At 47.1% G+C, this 23,798-nt stretch overlaps 1 protein-coding gene across 1 annotated transcript in view; it reads right to left on the bottom strand.

The window, feature by feature from the left end:
- Positions 1-23,798, bottom strand: part of LOC135207805 (hsc70-interacting protein-like) — a 32,077-nt gene that overhangs the window by 2,720 nt on the left and 5,559 nt on the right. Inside the window, exons 4-8 of the mRNA XM_064239664.1 lie at positions 23,098-23,265; positions 1,537-1,678; positions 1,056-1,158; positions 699-806; positions 221-460 (exon numbers count right to left, since the gene is read on the bottom strand). Coding sequence (XP_064095734.1) covers positions 221-460; positions 699-806; positions 1,056-1,158; positions 1,537-1,678; positions 23,098-23,265 — 761 coding nt within the window. The remainder of the gene's footprint in view (positions 1-220; positions 461-698; positions 807-1,055; positions 1,159-1,536; positions 1,679-23,097; positions 23,266-23,798) is intronic.

The following is a 23,798-nucleotide window of genomic DNA, read 5'->3' as shown; positions in this document are numbered from 1 at the left end:
TCCATTCAGTAACAGCCTTGGTGGAACAAATAACCTTTTCCTTAAAAGCTCAAATATACATGGAAAGAAATTACGTTACAACACTGCTGAAAAAGGACATTTTAGCAAGGGCTTTAGTTCACTGCCCCTGCCAGTGCAACAGTATCTTTTCAGAATCTTTCCTGAAATCTGCAAGAAAAACTTCCTCATAAAAATACGGACAAAAATACAAATCACTTACCTGCATTGCTGTCAGTATCTCCGGATCTTTCAAGATCTGTTCGAAATTCATTCCACCTGGCATACCACCAGGCATACCACCTGGCGTACCACCAGGCATTCCACCAGGCATTCCACCAGGCATACCACCAGGCATACCACCTGGGAATGCTCCAGGGAATCCACAAGAACCTGGCATTCCACCTGGGAACCCACCAGGCATACCTCCCGGGAAACCTTGCTTTCTCTGTTCTTCTTGAGCCTGAAGTTCCAACAATGCAAAACAAATGTGATATGATGAGAAAAAACAATAAAAATTTACAAACATTATACTATTGTATATATATTGTCTTAACAATAACTACTAAAACCTGTTCAAATGTATGAAAGGCCTGATATAATTTCTTTAGATGGACTTTCGAAGAGTATCATGAATAAGTATATACATCAATTTTGGAGAGATCTGAACATTTGAAAAGGTCTCAACTAAATGTCCACACCTTCTTTTGTGCTTCCTGTGCTTTGCGGACACGTTCCCTCCTTTCACGAGCTTCCTTGTCTTTCCTAAGCCGTTCATATTTTCGGTTATGTTCTTCAATCTTTGATGCCTGGAAAAAAACAAAAATGTAAATAATATATGGAAGCCCATGGAAGACCAACACTTGAACAAATGATAATGAAACCAGAAAACCTGACCCAAATATCAAAGATAATTTAAAAGATTACGGTATAGCTTTCTCCTACTTCAACCTACTTCAAATGAACAGGAATACCACTGCATACGTCTTATATACCACTAAATATGTCTTATAAATGTCAAGTTACTTGAAAACAGGAAAATCCCAAAGATTACTTACATTAGGCAAGACTTCTTTCAGCCATTCATCAGCCTGTTCGTCAAAATCAAGTTTACAGGCCAACCGTAGATCCTTGGCTGCATCTAACCAGTTTCCCAGTAACCTGAAGCAAATTCAAATGTTTAGCCAATTCCCCCACTTCTGACACATGAAGAGAAATCTTAGGTAAAGATTCTCTGTGGGAAATAACACAAATTCATTTGATCCCCATTCGAAGTAACAAAATGGAGAGATATGAAAGCAGCAATAGGTCAGCCAGACAATGCTGATGTGTTCTTTTTAAAACAATTTTATGTCAATAAGTAAACCTATAAGTAGTCCAAGTCAAACATATATCAACAATGGTTTGTTAGTACTGATATGAGAGAGAGAGAGAGAGAGAGAGAGAGAGAGAGAGAGAGAGAGAGAGAGAGAGAGAGAGAGAGAGAGAGAGAGAGAGAGAGAGAGTTAAGCAAGTAACAGAACTTGGTAGAAACTTTACCTGTGAGCTCTACCTCGGAACTTGTACGCTACAGCAGAATCTGGGTTTTGCTTGAGTGCTTCATTACAGTCTCTGATGGCAGCTTTAACTCTCTTCTGTTTCAAAAGAATATTTGCTCGTTTTGCATACAACATCCCCGAGCCTGAAACACCCACACACTAATGAAACATTACATTTCTACGACAAATTGCACAACTCTCAATGCCTACTACCATAAGCCCCACTACAATAATGCTTCAAAGCAAACTATGAGGCATGACTCATTAAACCACATGGTGAAAGTCCAAGATTATGAGTAAAAAGTGGGAGGTTATACTGCTTTATTTATAATTTACAATAATGGAGCAAATCATATCTGTCCTTTTCAAAGGGAAGGTGACCTGTGATCATGGGTACCCTAAAAATATGGGATGGTTAAAATAATTTTTTCAGTAATTCATCCAAAACCCTATCTGTAGAGATTCTTTGGTCAGTGATCTGTCGTCTCTTGCATTTTTGTACTTTATCTCAAAAACTGTCAACATCAGATTGTAAAAATGAAGTTTTTATGTTAAAACAAAGTTTAATGTACACTTACCTGGCAGGTATATATATAGCTATATTCTCTGTTCCACCTGGCAGAAATTTTCAAATCTCGCGGCAAACGCTAGTAACCTATTAGTAGTTCAGGCAACCACCACCCCGTTACCGTGGCGCTAGCGCTAGGAACTGTTCCCAATTGGGCCAGATTTTCTCTGAACCCTGTCTCCTGAGGGGAGGAGGGTGGGCATAAAATTATATATACCTGCCAAGTAAGTATACATTAAACTTTGTTTTAACATAAAAACTTCATTTTAATGTATGACACTTACCTGGCAGGTATATATATAGCTGATTGACACATTTGGAGGTGGGTCAAAGACAGCAACATTATTAGAGTATAAATAATTAAAATTATCAATTTACTCTAGGTTCCTTACCTGCTAAGGTAGCTGACTTCATAGGTCCTGCCTCTAAGCCTGCTTAAACCTTAGGAGCTCTCAACAAGGAAGTGTCCTGTATGTTGAAGAAGCTAAGACTGGAACTGACAACTGGACGTGACCAATGTGTTGACAGAAACCCGTAACAGCCCTCTTATGCCACAGCATTCAAGCTAGTAATAGATCATTTACCTGAACTACACACACACCACACCAAGATAATACTAACAAGATGATAAAAGTACAACACTTTTCTCAGACGACCAAAAACACAATCACCATCACCTAATAAAATCAACTAGCTTAAAGGTTATGGGGTAGTAACTCCTTTGCCCAATACTGTACCAGAGGACACGTATGGACCTAGGGTCTGGACTGCCAATTATCAAAGGTTGTCTGAATATCCCTAAGATAATGAGACGCAAATATTGAATTAGTTCTCCAATATGTGGATTCAATAATTTCCTTGAGGGCTAAATTCTTTTTAAAGCCAATGAAGTCGCAACTGCCCTGACTTCATGAGGCCTTCACTTTCCAAAAATACCAAAGCTCTGCTCTTGACACAACATGTGAGCTTCTCTAATCAACTCTCTCATGAAGAAGGCTAGAGCGTTCTTCGTCATGGGTCTACTGGGGTCTTTAACTGAACACCAAAGAGCATCAGAATTCCCTCTGATCTCTCTTGTTCTTTCAATATAAAATTGCAATGCTCTCACTGGGCAGAGAACCCTTTCTTGCTCATGAACCCACTAACTCAGCAAGACCCAAAAACTTCAAAGGATCTTGGCCAAGGATTAGCCGGATTCTCATTCTTGGGCCAAGAAACCTTCCTGGATGAACACTGCGTTGCCATGTCTCCATCCTTCTTCGATATGGCCTGAAGCTCACTAGCTCTTTTAGCCGTTGCCAAAGCGACTAAAAAGATAGTTTTCCTTAAGCTAACATCTCTCAGAGAGGATTTCTCTAAAGGCTCGAATTTGCTAGAGGTTAAATACCTCAAGACAACATCGAGGTTCCAAGCAGGTGGCCTGCATTGGGGTTGTTTCTTGGTACCAAATGACCTAATCAGATCTCTAAGGTCTAAGTTATTAGAGATATCTAGATCTCTGTCTAAACACTGAGGTTAGCATACTTTTATAGCCTTTGATTGTAGACACTGACAATCCTAAATCCTTCCTCAAGTATAGGAGGAAGTCTGCGATTTGGGTCACAGAGGTACTGGATGAAGACACTTTCCTGTTCTTACACTTCCGGAAATTCTCCACTTCGACTGATATATTGTAATTGTGGAGGTTCTTCTGGCTCTAGCACTGCACTGGCCACCTCTCTAGAATACCCCTCGCTCTGACAAAGACTTTCGATAGTCTGAACGCAGTCAGACCCAGAGCGAGGGTATTCTTGTGAAACCTGTCGAAGTGGGGTTGTCTGAGTAAAATCTACTCTTAGAGGAAGAGTTCTTGGCGTATCTATTGTCCATTCAGTACCTCTGTGAACCAACTTTGGGCCGGCCAAAAATGGAGCTATTAAGGTCATCCTCGTTCCTTGGCTCTCCCTCAACTTCTTCATAACTTTCCCCAGTACTTTGAGTGGAGGAAAAGCGTAAACATGATATTGTTATGTTACAATAAAGTTTCATACATACTTACCTGGCAGATATATACATAGCTAAGACTCCGTCGTCCCCGACAGAAATGACAATTTGTCCAAAATTGCATTTTTCCTAACTATACAAACCTGAGGTCCTTTTACAATAGGAAGGTACTAGCGGCAGCTGGATAGGTCGTAAGCTTTCGAACAAGGGGTTCGGTAGTTAACTGCTTGTCCGGCAGGGCGCGCATGCTTGCGCGGACTGGGAGGTAAACAAATCACTTTTGCTTTTGGCCCAAGCAAAAACTGCAGAGTGAGGGGTGGCATGAGGTGGGACTATGTGTAAAAGGACCTCAGGTTTGTATAGTTAGGAAAAATGCAATTTTGGACAATTGTATTTGTTCCGACACGGCATACAAACCTTCGGTCCTTTTACAATAGGAAGACTCACTTCTTGGTGGGAGGAATCTGAGTCTTTTGTGAACAGACTGGTGTTCGCCCAACCTTGGAATGCCTCCCTGGTCCGTAAGAGCGAGGGAGGGATCCAAAGCCTCTGTCCGATTGACGGGGTGTGCACCGCAGGATCAATGGTCAGACCTCTGGACCAAGTACTAAGAGAGAGGGCAAAGCGTTATCTCTTCGTACCAGCAAACAAGAACAAGTTCCTATTTGCAAGAGGCACATAAAGTTATGGGTTTGTCTCTTGTTGGCATCCACTTCCCCCCCCCTTGTAGGAGGAAGTGGTGGATATTCGCTCCCATCCCTATGAAAGGGATAGATGGGGCTCTGTCGAGTAGCTCACCGGGCATCTCGTCTTATCCAGCAAAGGTGATGACCGTATCCCTCTACCCACAGGTAGAGGGGGAGAAAAAGATAGGAAGAGAAGCCAGTCACTCTCTCATTCACTTATCTATTCTTACAGTCACACCAGGACTCGATGCTGTTCAGCCTGCTAGGGGTGGGTGTGGTTAGCTTACACAACGTGTTGAGCAGCCACCACGGGTCCCAAGGAAAACGATCCAAGGACCTGTGGGCATATCCAAAAGGTAGAAGGAGGGTGCCAGTGGTCTGGTTGTACCAGACCCCTACCTTCAGTACCTGCGCCACGGGAGAAGTTCTTGTGTGTAACTCGAGGGGGAGTGTACTTCTAGGTCATCTTGGTGCTGACGAAGAGTCTTCAACACTCAGCCTGGGATGTCGAGTTTCTTCAGAAAGCGCGGGTCGCGCTTTCACAGGACAAAGCAGCATCTCCTTCGCATCGAAGGCGGTGAAGTCCATTAGGGAGGGGATTGTGAAGGACTCTAACCGATCGTCAGGAAACCAAAGGGTCAGAGTCTTCGCTACGAAGTTCGGTACGAAATCGAACGTCACGAATCCCCATCCCCTGGATGCTTGACTTCGCAGGAAAAGTCATGCAATTACCTCAGAGGAAAAGAAGGGAATGGTCGTATGACCTATCCCTCTTCTCGACTTCGGTGATGTCCTGTACCCATACTGGTCTATCCGTCTGCAGCGAAGTTGTTCTTCTCGGTAGTGATAGGACACCGACACTCAATGTGGGTGTCGATGGTATGGGTACTGTGACAAGCCGTTAGGACGAAGAAAAGACTGTTATGGAACAACCGAACTAAGTCCACAGCGAAGTTCGTAACAGACTTGGGCGCTCTGACAGCTGCCGACTGACTGCGTTCGGTAGGAGGCAAGTTGTCCAAGCACCCGAGCAAGTCACGTGACCTTCGCCTTAAAAGGGTTATGCCAAGAGACTAAACAAATAATTTGTTCGTCACCGATGCCAGAAGGCAAGGTGATGACTCTCTTAAAGGCAGTGCCCAACAGGCGAAAGTCAATTGCCTTCTAGAGACCGAGGTCCTGATGGCAAGATATCTCATAGTATAGTTGATTCTCGCTAAGGAGAAACAACACTATGTGTCGTTGAAGACGAAGGTGTACAGAAAATGCAACCTACGTCTTCACAGCTGAAACCGAGAGGAAGGATTCTCAAGATTCTGAACCTGTGCTACAAAGACTGAGAACGCTAACCGCTATTCATTGCTGTCCGGTGAGGATCGTAGTTGCAATAAAAGCGGAGCGCTTTTCAGCAATGAAGACAGGGAAATACTGCCTGAAGAACTGCTTCTCATGGGTCTGAACATTTGGAAGTAGAGCTGTCAGGTCGGAGAGTAGGCGATGTCTTCTGACATATCTGTTAATTCGGGGCGAGCAATGAATAATTGCACACCTACGAATACGAGATATTTTGAAGACAAACTCAGATGTCTGCAAAATCATTCGCATTATCGCGGTGCGATGCAGCGGTTGACTAGTACAGACTTCTGTTTACCGTGCGGTAAACAGAAAGATGAAAGAGTCCAAGAGATATCTCTGTTGAAAATTCTCGCAACAATGTCGAAGGCGATGAAATCGAGCGTCACAGCAGTAGATGGTCCTTCATTATTGCGAGAATCCCCGTTAATCAGAGACCTAAGTCCATGATTGTTGGGCAGAGATACGGTTCGGTAGTCAATCAAACCAGGCCGAGGCAGAGAGACGTAACCGACCGTGCATCTCCGAGACCTAGCTGATACTGAGCCGCTATCAGGCAGTTCAATACGCAGTAGCTCTCGGTGACTTCGTCATCCTGAGTTGCCAGGTGAATCCATTATTCCACGAAGGAATGCGTTCGGCTAGAACCATCGAGCATAAAGAATACGCTCGAGCAATTATATTTAAAACGAAACGGATTTCGGTAAATACAAAAGCTGATTTGGGGTGTTGTCATGACAATACCAAGTATCTAAAATCGAAACTGATAACTGCTGGGAGGTTGCAGGCAACCCCGAGTTGCAGTTCAATTAAGATACAATTCGTCTCGGTCACAAACCGTAGAGTTACTACGGTAACGCGCCTATCCCCCCGGACAATTCAACTGTTAAAAGAAGTCATGTCGCGAGGGGTAATTATACGTAGTATATTTGGTAGGTTCTGTACCACGACCTCCATCCCTAAATTCTTTTTCCCCTCGAGGAATGAGAATAAGGATTGGAGATCGACCGCCTTCGTTCTCTAGTCAAGAGAGTGAAGGAGAAGTCTTTCCCAAAGGAAAGCTTCAATGGTGAACAGAATACCGAAGACGATAGTTCAAGCCAAACTGGAAGTTCCCGTCCGTTTCTTCTCTATTCCAGGTTAATCGCCTACTGTGAGATACTCTTCTTTCAGCAGCAGTCTTCTTCCAAATGCTAGAAATTACAGGAATTCGAGCATAAGCGAGGTTCCCGATTATCGTGTAACAAATTATCGGGGATTCTCGCTCACTTTGGACCGTGGTCTCGCCTAAGTGTTTGGAGATCGTAAAAAACTCGAACACTCTGAGTGCGCTAGAAATTCCATAGAATTCTAAGCACTCTGCGAAACCCCCACCGAATTCGTCAAACGATATCGGCTGGGGGTGGTTCCTCTCGATTCCCGTAGAAATCGAGAAAGGGGCAGGATCCCACCCTCCTCAACGGGACCGGGGCTTACGTCAGGTAGGACCCGAAGGTCCACCCGGTAGCGCAGCCCCTAACGTGGGATCTTACAGAGAAATCTCTGTAGGATCCCTCCCCTTTCCCTCGTAGCCGTAAGGAGAGAGGGAATGGGGGAGGAATTGGATACTGGCTCGCCTTCCTCAGGAACTAGCAGTTGGAGAAGAAAAGGAGCAGCCATCGCCTTACGGCGATGGCCTCTCAGAGCCTGGGAAAACGTATCGTCAGGAGAAAACGTTTTCCCGAGGAGGGTTACGAACTCATACTGTAGGTAAGGGTCTGCCGCCACTGTGAACGTCGTCTGGGTGGGGCTGATCGACACCTGACAGGAGAGAGCCGATACCGTCCTCCGACTCATTCCAGTCCTCGTCGAGGTCGAAACCTCAGGAGGACCGAAGGGGTATTCAAATACGGTGTCCGAAGGACACGTAGAAACGCCTCTGTCGCAGTAGAGGAGGTGAAGTAGCTTGTTTGACCGGCCAGAAACTGAGAGAGCCTTCTTGTCGGAGACGAGAGACTACCTGGTTCAACACAGTCGGCAAGCTCCGATCGCGGCAGACCCACCGTCGATTTGGGTTCCCTCTCGGGCCCCAAAACGACTCGAGCCGAGACGTGGCTCTGCTGGTGGGAGCGGCGATCCTTCCCCGAGGTCGTTGTGCTGACGAATCAGCGCCATAACCTTGGCAAAGTTCCTCTGGATCTCGGAAGTCACAGCATCTTGCAGAGTAGGACCGTTAAGCCCTTCGAACAAGAGCATATTCCGAGAACCTTCCTCCTAAGAAGGGGGAACAGCGACAGCCCTCTCGGTCTTCTACATCCACTTGCGCATACGTCCTGGCCGGTCCAAGAACCGTGCCTGGCACGTAGGGCGTCATGGTGGGATCATGAGGGGCGCACCCCTCACGATCACTCTCAATACCGCGCTCCTCCCGGTGTAACCCGAGGAGGTTGAAGGTACGGGAGAGGCAGACCTGACGCTCCTCCTCTCTCGCTGGCAGAACCAGCAGGCATTGGAGGGCTGCAGGCGATCGTCAACCCGCGGTGGCGATCGAGCTGCAGGCCTGGTGCGAACCGTCTCGCTGTGGAGAACGGCTGGACTGAGCACAGCGGCCCCGATCTCGAGTGTCAGAAGAGCTGGTGCTGGTTGCCGTACCCGAGAGCGACGGTCAGGCGACCTGCAGGCTCCACTGTCACAGTGAGACCGGTGCTTGTCCTCACGGCACGTCACGTCGCTGGTTCCAGCCGTGGCTGGCACCGGCGAACGGGAGGACCTCTTCCCAGCCTCAGCCCGTGGCCGGTCGTGGACCGTCACGTCCCCGGGTAGCCAGCTGGTCGCCGCCGCGAGAGTGAGAGCTGGTCTGGTGAGAGTCGCGTGAGCGGCTGTCACCAGTCTCCGCCCCGTGCCGTGAACCTGCCGCTGAGCGGACTCAGAGGTCTGGTTCCTGGCTGGACGGTCGTGGTAGGCGACCGTACACTCGGTACCTACCCTGCGAACGAGAGGCCGAGACGGACCCTGATGTAGTGGCAGAACCACTGACCACCAGGCGAGGAAGTACCGGTGTTAGCCGGTACCCCTCTGGTCCCCGTAGTCTTCTTCCTTGCGGAAGAAGAGACGGGACCCGCTCCCGAAGGAGCAGGAGGACCAGCGGAAGGAACCCTCCCGTCCCACCGAGGTGAGACGGGTCCCGAGAAGCTCCCGAGGGAGACTTCTTAGGAGGAGGAGGCAACCTTCTTCTTCCTCGGCTGTGAAGCCTTAGAAGTCGAAGGGGAAGAGGCGGCAGCCGACGACGATGAAGAAGATGAAGACGACGACGACGACACCTTCCTCCTCTTCTTCGTCAGCTTCCTCAGGACAGACGTAAGATCTGCTATCCAGGGCGGAGCCGGGGCTGCTGTAGCCGAAGCCACAGGGCCCGGACGCACCTGTACAGACAGACCATAGTCTGGGGTAGTACCACCACGAACAGGGACGACGTCAGCAGGTATGGGCATCTCAGGAACAGCAGGCACAGCCAGCACAGCATCGGTAGGGAGACAGCAAACAGCGCAGCAACGGCAGGACGCCAGCCGGGCAACAACGGCAGGGACCGCCAGCGCAGCAACTGCATGGACAGTCAGCCCAGAAGCGGCAGTACGGCAGGCAGCAACCGGCAAAGCAACGGAACCAGGAAGTGGAGCAGCAGCCAGCAAACATCCTGGTACCGGCGGCAGGTCCAGGGGCGAGCTCTAGGCAGCGGAAAGGAAAGTGTGGTCGCGGCAGCGCGGCAACCACGAGCGGCGGCGGCACGCCCCCCTCTCGGTACGGCGAACGGCACTTCACAGCGGCTGTAGGCAAGACTGTTACCACGTGAGGCGAGTACACCAGGTGAGGAGGGACGTCGTCACCTGGAGCGTGGTCACCACATCCATGGGTGACCGCAGTAGGCCCAGACATAGAACCGCAGCCCCTGGACACTAGCACGCCCTGCAAATGGAAGGACGCCCATACCTCACCAAGGTACACCCTCGTGGCAGTAGCACCTGCGGAAATAACAGTAGTAGCGATTAGTGGGGGGGAAGTCCCCTCGCGCGGGGGGGTGAGCCCTCTCCGAACGAGTGGAAGACCCCGAATACAATTGTACATCGGGCACCGAGCGCCTTCCCCGCGCTCGACGGATCGGGCGAGGAGAAGAACGCAGATAACCTTCCCCCCCCAAAAGGGGAAGGGCCATCTGTGGGAGCTGAGCGGGGGGGGGGTTCTCGTTCCCCACACGCACAGCACCCATGTACCCAACAATTCCCAACTGAGTCGGAACTTGAACCAAATAAATATTGATGCAATCAATAATAAAAGGAATAAAATGAAAAAGAATCTTGCATACGATTCACTTCACAAGAATAAGGGCTCGGATCGAGCGCATTTGCGCCCTCGGTACGAGCGCAAGGGTAAAAGGATCCATTCCCGATTATGAAATGGAAACCTTGATCAATAATGAATTGATGCAATTCAAAATATATATGAAAATGAAAAAGAATACTGCGCTTGCGATTTCACTTCATACAAATAAAAAGGGGAAGGATCAATTCCCGGGAAATAGCGGAAACATTGATCCAAGTAAACAATGCAATCTCAATAAAATATGAAAATGAAAAAAGAACTGCACTTGCGATCTCACTTCATTCAAAATAAAAAAGGGGAAAGGATCAATTTCCGGGTAAGCTCGGAAAACTGATCCTAAAATGAGTATTGCTACAATCAAAATACAGAATATGAAAACATGAAAAACGAGAATACTGTACTTGCGATTTCCACTTCCATACAGAATAAATTTTCGTGCCGAGCGCATTCGCTCGGCACGAGCATACAGGTCATATAAATCGAAAAGATCACTTACTTAGATTTTCATCTACACTTTCCAACGCCAAAATATACGCTCGGAGCGACGTCGGGTCTCCCGCCCTCGGCACCGGGCGATACACAATGGCAGGATCATTTCTGGAAAAAGATTCCCGCACTTAGCCCTTCATCCCGGCACTCGGGGTAATCGGAGGGCGTGTGAAACCAATTATCCTTTAATTCACAATTGAATTCAATGGAAATAAATATGAAATGATTGTACTTACAATTCAGTTTCACTAGATAAATAGAAAAGAAAAACACAACCATGCGAAAGCAACGACGATGAAGCGGGCAGAGAGCGATGATACACGTCCAAAAGTGATTTGTTTACCTCCCAGTCGCGCCGCGCGCGCCTGTCGGACAAGCAGTTAACTACCGAACCCCTTGTTCGAAAGCTTACGACCTATCCAGCTGCCGCTAGTACCTTCCTATTGTAAAAGGACCGAAGGTTTGTATGCCGTGTCGGAACAAATTCAAATTCGCGCCACTCGCTACAGGTAGGTCAGGTGATCTACCGGCCTGCCCTGGGCGGCAGGACTAGGAAACCATCCCCGTTTTCTATCATATTGTTTCTCTCTTCCACCTGTCTCCTGCGGGGAGGCTGGGTGGGCCTTTAATTGTATATATCTGCCAGGTAAGTATGTATGAAACTTTATTGTAACATAACAATATCATTTTCATACAATCAACTTACCTGTCAGATATATACATAGCTGATTGGCACCTTTCGGTGGAGGGTAAGAGACAGCTACTATATGGAATAGACAGGTAAACAACATATGTTGTAGGTATAAATAAAACCTTGGTTCCTACCTGATAGGTGGTAGACTTCGTGGGTGTTTGCCCAGTAGTCTGCATCACCTCAAGAAACTTTAGCGAGAGATATGATCTATGGCCAAGAGTTCTTGTGAGTCTGCCGATGGGGTCTTATCCGCTTACTCGGCAGAGCCTGAAAGGACTTTGTCAATGGGTGCTGATCACTTATATGACAATACACCTTATGAAGGAGCACACAACCAATCCCGACCACCTGATCCTAACCATATGTTAGAACTAAGGATTGTTCCGAGTTATCCCCGAACTCGTCACAACAACCGTAACTCAAAACCACTACGCACACATACATAATTTCTAAAAAAAAAATTATACTCATCTAATTAGATATGACAAGATTCTCTTATGAACAACATAGACGGCCGCCCGTGCTAAACCAAGTCCTCCATTGTTCGAAGAGATTCCAGACCATATCTAAAAAGAAGAAAAGTATATACTTTTAAGGATTGGTGTCGGCTCCCGTACCCAGAATCATATGTCACACGAACGTCTTTCAAGTAATGAGATGCAAATACTGAGTTGCATCTCCAAAATGTCGTATCTATGATGTTTTTAAGCGACATATTCTTATGAAACGAGAGAGACGTCGCTACTGCTCTCACTTCATGAGCTTTAACTTTCAAACAGTCGTAACTGTTCGTCAGAACAGACCTTATGCGCGTCTGTAATGACGTTCCTCACAAAGAATGCCAGCGCATTCTTGGACATCAGTCTTGTGGGGTCTTTTACCGCGCACCAAAGACCTTGTCTAGAGACCTCCCATCTGATGCTTTCTCTGAATGTTAAACTTTAGAGCTCTTACAGGGCATAGAGATCTTTCTGCTTCTCTTCCTACGAGACTCGATATGCCTTTGACTTCGAATGACTTAGGCCAGGGATTCGAGGGATTCTCATTCTTAGCTAAAAACAGGGTCTTAAACGAGCAAATAGCTGAGTCTCCCTTGAAACCTACTTTATCTTGCAGAGCATGTAATTCACTAACTCTCTTGCCGTAGCTAAAGATAATAGGAATAGGCATTTCTGGTGAGTCTCGAAAGGAAGCCAGATGAGGAGGTTAGAACTTTCAGATGAAAGAAACTTGAGGACACGTCTAGGTTCCAGTTGGAGGGACCGGTTCCTTCGACTTTGAAGTCTCAAATGACCTTATGAGATCGTGGAGATCTTTATTATCTGCCAGATCTAATCCTCTATTCCTGAAGACAGCCGAGAGCATACTTCTGTATCCCTTTATTGTGGATACGCTAGATGAGATTGCTCTCTCAGGAATAGAAGGAAATCAGCAATTTCCGTCTAAGAGGTAGTGGAGGAGGACAACTTCTTAGATCTACACCACCTTCTAAAAACCTCCCACTTCGATTGATATACTTTCGTAGTGGAGGTTCTGCGTGCTCTCGCGATCGCGCTTGCAACTCCGCGAGAAAACCCTCTCGCTCTGACGAGTCTTTCGATAGTCGAAAGGCAGTCAGAGCGAGAGCGGGGAGGTTTTGATGGTACCTCTTGAAGTGTGGTTGTCTGAGAAGATCCGTCCTTCTTGGTAGGGATCTTGGAAAGTCTACGATCCACTCTACCACCTCGTGAACCAATCTTGGGCCGGCCAAAAGGGGGCTATCAATGTCATCCTCGTCTCCTTTGACGCCACAAACTTTTTTAGTACTAATCCCAGGATTTTGAATGGAGGAAAAGCATATACGTCTACTCGAGACCAATCTAGCAGGAAGGCGTCTACCATAAGAGCTCTTGGATCTTCCACGACCGAGCAAAAGACTGCCAGCCTTTTGGAAATGAATGTGGCGAAGAGATCCACATGAGGTGTCCCCACAGCGACCAGAGATCTTGACACACTTCCTGTGTAGGGTCCACTCTGTATGAAGGACCTGGTTCCTCCTGCTGAGTCTGTCCGCCCTCACATTCTTTACTCCCTGCACGAACCTTGTCAGAAGGGAGATGTTCCTGTGAGACGTCCAAAGCAAAAGGTCTCTCGTCAGTTGTAAAGGAACGAGGAGTGAGTCCCTCCCTGTTTTCGAATGTAGGCAAGTGCGGTGGTGTTGTCCACGTTTACTTGCACTACTTTGTTCGACACCAAGAGGTTCTAGACTCTTCAAAGCCACGATGCACGGCGAAGAGCTCTTTGCAGTTTATGTGCCAAGTCACCTGTGCTGGTTCCCAGGTGCCTGACACCTCCTTCGAGCCTAAAGTTGCTCCCCAACCTTTCTCCGACGCGTCGGAGTACAACACTAGGTCTGGGTCTGTGTCCTTAGAGAGATCCCTTTGTTCTCTTCCAGAGGGGGCAAACCACCATTCCAGGTGCGATCTTATGTCCACTGGAATGGGAAAGACGTCCGAAGTTGTCCAGTTTCCAACTCCAAGACTTCTTGAGGAAGAATTGAAGCGGACGTAAATGAAGTCTTCCTAGCGGGAAGAACTGTTCGAGCGAGGAAAGGGTCCCTAGAAGGCTCAACCATTCCCTCGCCGACGTATGTTCCTTCCTTAAGAAGAGAGAGACTATCCGCAAACCTTTTGCGATTCTCTCTTGCGAAGGAAATACTCGAAAACCCCGAGAATCCATCCGAATCCCCAGATAGACTAAGTCCTGTCTGGGGGTCAGCTGCGACTTCTCGAGGTTCACGAGCAATCCCAACGCTTTTGATCAGACTAAAGTTAACTTCAGGTCCTCCAAGCACTGTCTCTCGATCTGGCCCTGATGAGCCAGTCGTCCAGATACAGAGAGATGTTTACTCCTTTGAGGTGAAGAAACCTCGCCACATTCTTCATCAGGCTTGTGAAGACCTGAGGCAGCTGTGGACAGGCCGAAACACAAGGCTCTGAACTGAAAGATCCTTCCCCCCCGTCATGAACGGAGGTACTTCTTCGATGAAGGGTGGATCGGGACGTGAAAGTAGGCGTCCTGGAGATCTAGAGACACCATCCAATCTCCTTGTCGTAATGACGCCAGGACTGAAGCAGAAGTCTCCATGGAGAACTTCTCCTTCTGAATCAAATTTGTTCAGAGAGCTGACGTCCAGTACTGGTCTCCCAGCCTCCCGAGGCTTTCGCAACCAGAAAAAGGCGATTGTAAAACCCCAGGGGAGTTTGATCTAGTACTAGTTCTATCGCTCTCTTGTCCCACATTTGTTCCACCATCGATCGAAGAGTATCCCTCAGCACAGGATCCGTTGTACTTGGCTGTTAGTTCCCTTGGTATTGACGTTAGGGAGGAGGTTCAGGGCGGAAAGGGATACGATATCCTCCTTCCTTATAGCCAACGATGACGCGTCTGTGTTTATAAGTGTCCAGGCCTCCACAAATCCAGGAGCCTGGCACCTACTGGTGCTTGGAGGAGAGAAGCTTCATTTTCCCTTTTTAAAGGGACGAAAGGCAGACCTACCTCTACTTCTCCGGAGCCTTCCTTCTTGCGGGAGGTCTGGAGGTCGGACCACCTCGAAAGGGCTGAACCGATGTACTCGGTCCTTTTCTTGTCGATGTAGAAGCAGGTTTCTTCTTCCTTGCTGACTGCGTCAGAAGAGTCCTGAGTCGCCTTCTCAGTTAATGAATGAGCAATGTCCTTCACCAACTGAGAAGGGAACAAAAAGTCAGACAAAGGCGAATACAGCAGCGCTGCCCTCTGAGCGTGGGAGACTGCCTTGGTTAAAAAGGCACCATATACCGTCCTCTTCTTTAGAAGACCTGCTCCAAAACAATAAGGAGATTTCAAAAGAGCCATCCTGTACCGCTTTGTCTATACAAGACAATATGCACAAAAGGGTTCCTTTCCGGTTCGCTTCCTTCCGAATCATGGGCTTTCTTGGACATCACCCCAAGGGACCATCTAAGAAGTTGAAAACTTCCAATACATGAAAGAGTCCCTTGAGGAGATGGTCCAGTTCAGAAATGCCCCACGTAATCCGTGGCCGAGTTGAGACCTTGTCGACGTGAAGCGTCAACTAAGGTCGAAAAGTCTGCTTCTGACGTAGACGGAGAGCAATACCCATATTCTCTCCGTCTGATACCAAATGCCTCTTTTACCAGCTAGTCTCGCTGGAGGCATGCAGAGACCGTTCTTACTAAGTCCTTCTTAGACTTCATCACGAGTCTAAGGATTGTAGAGCCTCTTCATTGAAATGGTGGGCTTCATTTTGAGAAAAAACAAAAAAAGAAGACTTCTTCGTCTTAGCACTCGAAAACAGAGCGCGCGGAGAAGGAGGAGCGGCAGGAGTCAATTCGTCTCATACTCTCTAGAAGCAAGGCAGTCAAAACTTATAGTTCAACAGTCCTTCTCTTCCTTGATATTCTTCATCCGAGTTTCCTTCCAACTCGGGATCTAAATGAGTCTCCGCTCCCACCTCGTACGTTCCTCCTCTGGAGGAGACAAACTCCTAATAGGAGAGGGGCTAAGGGAATGATAATCTTTCCTCTTCCCCGCTTTAATAGCCTTGGAAGGCGCCAAAAAGCTCAGGCTTCTCTCGATAAATAGAAGACGCTTCCCGCTTGGATGACGCTTCTCGTCCGCCAAGGCGTCCTGGCTGACGCCTCCCGCTTACTTGGCTGTGACGTCCGGATGACGCCTCCGCGCCTGGAAGACGCTCCGCTCTCAAAAGGCGTCCTACTTGGCGCCAAAATATTGGTTGGTTTGAATTTCACGTCTACCAACAGCTTTCAAAGACGCTTCATGTCTAAAAGACGTCTCACGTCTCTCTGGCGTTACGAAACTTTCGTAAGCAACCGCTCTCGCTCTCGAACCCGAAGCTTCTGTAAGATGTTTAGAAGCTTCACGTCTGCATGACGCTTCTCGCTTAGCAGGGGAGAGAGGACGAGACTTCTTGATTGGAAGCGCAACGTCCTTCCTATGAGGCGCTAAAACTCCCACTAGAGAGGCCAGTTGCTCTTGAACTGCCATAATAATTCTCCTTGAAGCTTCTCCCACGTCAATTCTGCATGACGCCTTTCGTCATCAATCGGGGGAGAAGTAGGAAAGGGTACTTTGCTGCGTACTCGTCGGGTGACCGCTGACGCCACCTTTCGCCTTCTTAATAGAAGAGGAGCGTCATCTGAGAAACGCTCTGGGCTCGAGTCAATTTCGGGCTCTTTCATATGACGCTTCAGAGGCCTCGATAAACTCGACTCCTTCCACCCTCGTTTAGGTGAGGGAGAGGGATAGGATGAGAAACACTCACGAAGGACGCTTTTTCTAGAGCGGCCCTTGAGCAGCCTGCCACGAAACAGAGCTAGCTGAAGGGACGTCTGACCGTGTTGGGGATTCCCCACACTCCTTAAGGCTTTCGACTTTCCTTCTCCTCTGGGCATGGGAGCTTGGAAGAGGTCTAGGCCTGGTAGCGTCGCAGGGACGATCAAACGCCCCCTCCACAACACTGGGGGCGGAACTCACTTCACTGTAATGCTCACTTTCACTAGCCTTACCTTGTAAGTCCGCCATTTTGGACTTCATGTCTCGAATCGTAGCTTTCAGATCGGCGATTTCCGAGGCCGATTCCGAAAGTACACTTTGTGAATGAGAAACATAGGGAGAATCTAATTCAGTAGGATTAGAATTATCAGTAAAAGGCTCAATAGGCCTTGAACTCACACCTTTCAGACGTCTAACCCTATCCCTCTCTAACTTCTTCAAATAAGAAGTTAAAGTCTTCCACTCTTCTGCATTTAATCCCTCGCATTCATTACAAGTATTATTAGCAGAACACTGAAACCCCCTACATTTACGGCATACAGTGTGAGGATCAACCGAAGCTTTCGGTATCCTCACCCTGCAGCCTACATTCACACACATTCTCACTCTCACATTTGAATCAGACATACTGAGAAAAATCCAAAAAGCAATTCCAAAAACAGTCCACAGTAGCGAATGCCAAAAACACGATCCAGATACGTCACCAAAAGCCAGAGAAACGATGATCAAAGGATGAAATAATCTAAGTCAGGAGGTAATAGCAACAATGTTGATACCACCGGCGACAGAGAAAATATGATAGAAAACGGGGATGGTTCCTAGTCCTGCCGCCCAGGGCAGGCCGGTAGATCACCTGACCTACCTGTAGCGAGTGGCGCGAAATTTGAATTTCTGTCGGGGACGACGGAGTCTTAGCTATGTATATATCTGACAGGTAAGTTGATTGTATGAAAATCTAAGTTTGTCCAATCCATCAGGAATGCGTCGACCGCCACTGCTTCCTGATCTGGAACCGGAGAGCAATAGGTTGGTAATCTTTTTGTTCTGGCTGTCGCAAAAAGATCTACTACCGGATGGCCCCACAACTTCCACAGGCTCTGGCAAACCTCCAGGTGCAAAGTCCACTTCGTCGGGAGAAGTTGTTCTCTTCTGCTCAACAGGTCCGCACTCACATTTTTCTCCCCCTGTATGAACCTGGTGAGCAGCACGACGTTTTCCTCTTCTGCCCAAAGCAGAACTTCCTTTGCCAGCTTGTAGAGGGGAAAAGAATGAGTCCCGCCTCCTTGTTTGGCGGCATGTTATGCCCAGAGCCGTGGTAGGGCTCCGTACCGAGTTGATTTGGCAACTGTCAATGTCTCGAATCAACTCTCTGAAGTGCCTCAAGGCCAAGAAAATTCCCATCAGTTCCTTCCTGTTTATGTGCCAACTTGTTTCTTCCTTGCTCCAAAGACCCGACACCTCTTGAGGGCCTAATGTCGCTCCCCAACCTGCGTCCGACGCGTCAGAATACAAGATGAGGTCTGGGCTCTTCTGCTGAAGCGACATCCCTCTTGCTAACCTGCCTGGAGTTAGCCACCACTTTAATTCCTCCTTCACTTCGGCGGGAATTAGAAACTGGAAGGAATCCGGTTGCAATTTTCTTGGCCATGAATCCTTCAGGAAAAACTGTAGAGGTCTCATGTGCAGTCTTCCTAAAAAAATGAACCTCTCTAGCGAAGAGTGTGTGCCCAGTAGACTCATCCACTCTCTTGCTGAGCATCGGTCTTTCTCTAGAAAGTCCTGCACCTTCCGAATGCATAGGGCTTGCCTTTCGGGGGACGGAAAAGCCTGAAAAGTCACCGACGATATCTGAATCCCCAAATAAACTATCTGTTGTTGGGGATTCAACTGAGACTTTCCCATGTTTACCACAAGACCTAGGTCTTTTGCTAAGTTCAACGTTTGATTCAAGTCCTCCAGACATTGACTTCTTGATTGGGATCTTATCAACCAGTCGTCCAGGTAAAATGACACTCTGATCCCTCTTAAGTGCAACCATCTCGCCACATTGGACATCATCCTCGTGAACACTTGGGGGGCTGTGCAAAGGCCGAAGCACAGGGCCTTGAACTGAAAGACCCTGTCCTGAATCACAAACCTTAAATACTTCCTGCTTCCTGGATGAATCGGAATATGAAAGTATGCGTCCTGTAAGTCCAGGGTCACCATCCAGTCCCCTGGACGTACGCTGCCAGCACTGAATCGTTCGTCTCCATAGTGAACTTGGTCTTTTCCACGAAAAGATTCAGTTGACTTGCGTCCAGAACTGGCCTCCAACCTCCCGAGGACTTTGCAACCAGGAACAACCGGTTGTAAAATCCCGGAGATTCGTGATCCAGAACAGGTTCTATGGCTCCTTTCTCTAGCATGGAAGCTACTTGCTCCCACAGAGCCGTTTTCTTCACTAAATCGTTGTAATTTGCCCCGAGGGCTCTCGGAGATGTTGCGAGAGGAGGTCTCTTTAAGAAAGGAATCTTGTACCTTTCCCGAGCTACGATGACAGCCCAGGGATCTGCCTTCATGTTCTGCCAAACTTCCCAAAAACCTTGAAGTCTGGCTCCCACTGTCGTCTGGAGGACTGAGATCTCATTGTTCAGAGGTGGTCTTGGCTCCTCTTTTTGCGGGTACTCTCTTGCCTCTAAAGGCGGGTCGAGCAAACATTCTGCCTCGAAAGGGCTGTTGCGAAGGCCTTGATTCCTTTGGAGTTTTCTTAACCAACTTGGATGGTAAAAACTTCTTAACTGAAGACGAGAGAAGATCTTGAGTGGCCTTCTGAGAAAGAGCGAGAGCTATATCCCTAATCACCTCTGAAGGAAACAGTTGTTTCGAAAGGGGAGAGAACAGCAACTCCGATTTCTGAGAGTTTGAAACCCCTTTTGAAGCGAAAGAACACAACAGCGACCTCTTCTTCAGTACTCCTGCTGTGAACAAAGAAGCCAGTTCATTCGTTCCATCTCTCAGAGCCTTGTCCATGCAGGACATAATGCTCTTAGCCACTTCGATATCCTGCGATTCTTTTCTTCTAGGGAGTTCGCCAGTGCTCCCAAAGACGAATCTAGAAAATTGAAGACTTCGAAAGTCCTAAAAATTCCTTTAAAAAGATGGTCAAACTCGGACGAAGTCCACCAGACCTTAGCAGACTGCAACGCCTGTCTGCGTGAGCTGTCCACTATACTGGAGAAGTCCCCCTGGGAGGAGGCAGGTACTCCCAGGCCTAGACTCTCTCCAGTAGCGTACCATACTCCTGACTTCGATGCTAACTTAGCTGGTGGAAAAGCGAAAGAGTATTTCCCCGCTTCTTTCTTATCCTTCAGCCAGTCATTCACACGTTGAAGGGCCTTCTTCGCCGAAATCGACAGAGTCATCTTAAGGAAAGAGGACTTCTTTGGAGTCTTAGTCTTGGAAAACTGAGATAAGGGAGATAAAGGAGCCCGTTGGTTTGAAATTTGCACCTTCAAAAATAGAAAGCAGACGTGAAGTCAGAATCTTGTAATCCGAAGACGGTTCCGTATTCTTCTCCTCAACAAAATCCAAATCCTCTTCTGCTGAAGAAATGTCTTGCAGATCACTATCGTGTTGACGCTTTGCTGACGGAATAACGTCCTGCCGCCTGCGTCCTGCGGCTAACGAAGAATCGGCGTCCTGCCGCCTATCGATGTCCTGCCGCCTGCGTCCTGCGTCCATCGTAGACACATCTGCTTCCTACCGCCTGCGTCTTGCGTCCACAAGTGATTTAGAGTCCTGACGTTTGCGTGCTGCTTCTTCCGAAACCATCTTCTTCTTCCTGCGTCCTGAAATACTAAGCGATCGCCCGTCCTCGTAGAGCCAGTGTGTCCTACATCCTCGGCGAACGCATCCTTGTCTTCCGTCTTCTTAGAAGACTTAACGAGAAGGAAATCGTCCTTCCGCCTCGAAGATCCCTGCAAAGGAGCATCCCAAGACTTAACGAGAACTGCCAGCTTAGACTGCATTTCCCTTAAGAAACCCTTCGTACTATCTTCCTGAATGGCAGAGGACGAAGGAGGAGGATTACGAGAAGGACTGCGACGTAAAGGAGAGCGATCTTGTACTCTACCCGACAGAGAGAGACGAGGGGAAGACAAGCAAGAAGATGAAGGAGAGTCTCTCATCGAAATCCAAGAATGAGAAGGCCGTACCGAGTCCTCTTTAGAACGAATGATCCTCTTCCTCTTGATCAGAACTGCGTCCCCGTCTTCCGAGGAGGACAAAACCTCCGGACTACTCCAAGCCTCACGATCTTGAGCATGTCTCTCGAGAGCGGTCGATGTCCTGAAAGTCCTCTTGAGGGGGCGAGACAAAACTGCATACCGACGTTCCCGCTCAGATGTCGAACCATCCGAGGACGCACACTTCCCAGTTACGCCTTTTCTGCGGCGAACTGCAACAGCCTGGGAACTTTGCAACAGGACTGTTCGAAGGGACGCCTGACCGCGACAAAACCTCTCTCGCCTACCTTCGACTGTTGACATGCCTTCTCCCTTGGGTCTAGGAGCACGAGAGAGACGATCCACTACACTTTCACTGACATCAAAAGCACTAACTTTATCCGTAAGTCGCTGTATCTCGTCGCCCATGGACGCAAGGGCAGCGAACACCTTAACAATCTGTGTATCGTTCGCCTCCTCCGATACAGCAGCGGGCGCAGGAGATACCTGGGGAGAAGGAACTACCAACTCTACGTTAGAAGGAGCTGGAGAGGAAACACATTCACTCCTTTTGCTAGAAGAATTCGACTTCTCACTACGAGAAACAGATCTCCTTACACGATCTTTCTCAAGCCTTTCAACATATTTCATAAATATCTTCCACTCCTTCTCTGATAAATTCTCACATTCAAAACACCTATTCTCCCAAGTACACACATTCTCTCTACACTTCTTACAAATAGTATGAGGGTCGACCGAAGCCTTCGGCAACCTTACCTTACACCCCTCTTTTACACAAACTCTAAACATACTCCCAGTATCAGACATATTTAAAGAACAATCCAAAGCAAATGCCAAGCTAACGTTTCCAAGTACAATACCAAAAATCCATGAAAAGTCAGCAACGAGAATGAAAATCCTAGCAGGGAACCACCAACAATGTTGCCGGTTCGGCTAGCAGAGAAAATCTGGCCCAATTGGGAACGATTCCTAGCGCTAGCGCCACGGTAACGGGGTGGTGGTTGCCTGAACTACTAATAGGTTACTAGCGTTTGCCGCGAGATTTGAAAATTTCTGCCAGGTGGAACAGAGAATATAGCTATATATATACCTGCCAGGTAAGTGTCATACATTAAAATACCCAATTTTTCATGCTTCACTTTGCTGTGGACTTCTGTTGAGCATATTTTTCATATTTCTGAGGGAACTTTCACCAATTCACGAATTTTTCTATGAACATTATCTCTAAAATTATCAGTAATTAACTTTTTTTTTTTTTTTTTTTTTTTTTTTTTTATTAAATTAGAATTGTCCAAATAAGCAGTTACAAATATTGTAGTTTCAGTTATAAACATTTAATTTTCAGGGGTACATGGTATTTGGCAGTTAGGCGCATTTTTAGAGGGGATTTTGCATTTCTGGTGTGGGTTCTGGAACCTATCCCCGCAAAGTGGGGTAGCACCATAATCGTATGCTTAGTCAAGACAGCAGACCCTGAACTTGATCAAAGACTTTGGGTATTTGGCCATCTCATAAGAAAGGTAACAAATGGCTTTCAAGTACAGTAGAATCTACACTTGACTAATATATAGCATAACTGAATTGCACTTTTTTCACTCATACTCAAAAAGACTTGAGAGCTGTCCTTTGAAATCTGCAGGTTTTGATTAATACTCAGATTTTTTATCAAGAATTGGATGGGTGTTTTTAAGTGTCTATCAGCAAAAGGCATCATGTCTAGAAGGAACCAGCAAAACCATGAAATTAATGTAGACAATCAGTAAAGATCTGAGAAGTTGAAGAGTTACAGTAACAATTTAACTTGAATTGACTGGAACTGTTGGCGAGACCATTAATACGTGATGACATTTTTAGTATCTTGAAATCAACCAACCTGGGTTTAATTTGATAGCTTCGGTGAAGAGATCCACAGCCTTCTGTAGATCCCCATCAGACATTGCACTCATGGCCTCGGAACGTTTTTCATTAGCCGCATCCATATCCTCTTCAGAAATCTCCTTGTCGGAATCTCCCAGTTCAGGGGGCTCCTCACTTTCAGCCTCTGCCAGAAACATGGAAAAAGTTCATGAAAAATCACACAGAAATTTTAAGGTAAAAAGGAAATGGAATACGTATATAAAATTTAGGAAAAAGGCCAAGCACTGGGCCCTATGAGGTCATTCAGCACATGGAGGAAAATTGAGAGTAAACGGTTATAAAGGTGTAACATGAGAGAAACCTTTCTTTATCTATATATTTCCATGATAATATCTTTTTAAGCTTTCTTTTATGTCTTCCAATATACGGGCAATTTGGGTGGTTCCATAGTGTGCTGGCAATGAGCTCTCTGGTAAAAACACATGCAGTACAGTATACTAGAAAAAAATAGGAAAAATCATAGAACTTCAAAAGAAAACCTATACATAAATGAATTCATCTACCTCAGATACACCCATTAAACTGCACCAGTTTTGCAAGGCAGGTGTCACTACATTAAAATCATAATAAAAATGTCAAGATTACCTTCCCTATACTACTGTAGAACAGAAAACCTTTGAAAAAGAGATTTGAAATGGAATTTCAAATATCAAACAA

The sequence above is a fragment of the Macrobrachium nipponense genome, chromosome 34 (genome assembly GCF_015104395.2).
Source record: "Macrobrachium nipponense isolate FS-2020 chromosome 34, ASM1510439v2, whole genome shotgun sequence".
In the NCBI taxonomy this organism is placed as follows: domain Eukaryota; kingdom Metazoa; phylum Arthropoda; class Malacostraca; order Decapoda; family Palaemonidae; genus Macrobrachium; species Macrobrachium nipponense.
The sequence above is the reverse complement of the archived record's forward strand: the minus strand, read 5'-3'. Positions and strand labels throughout refer to the sequence as shown.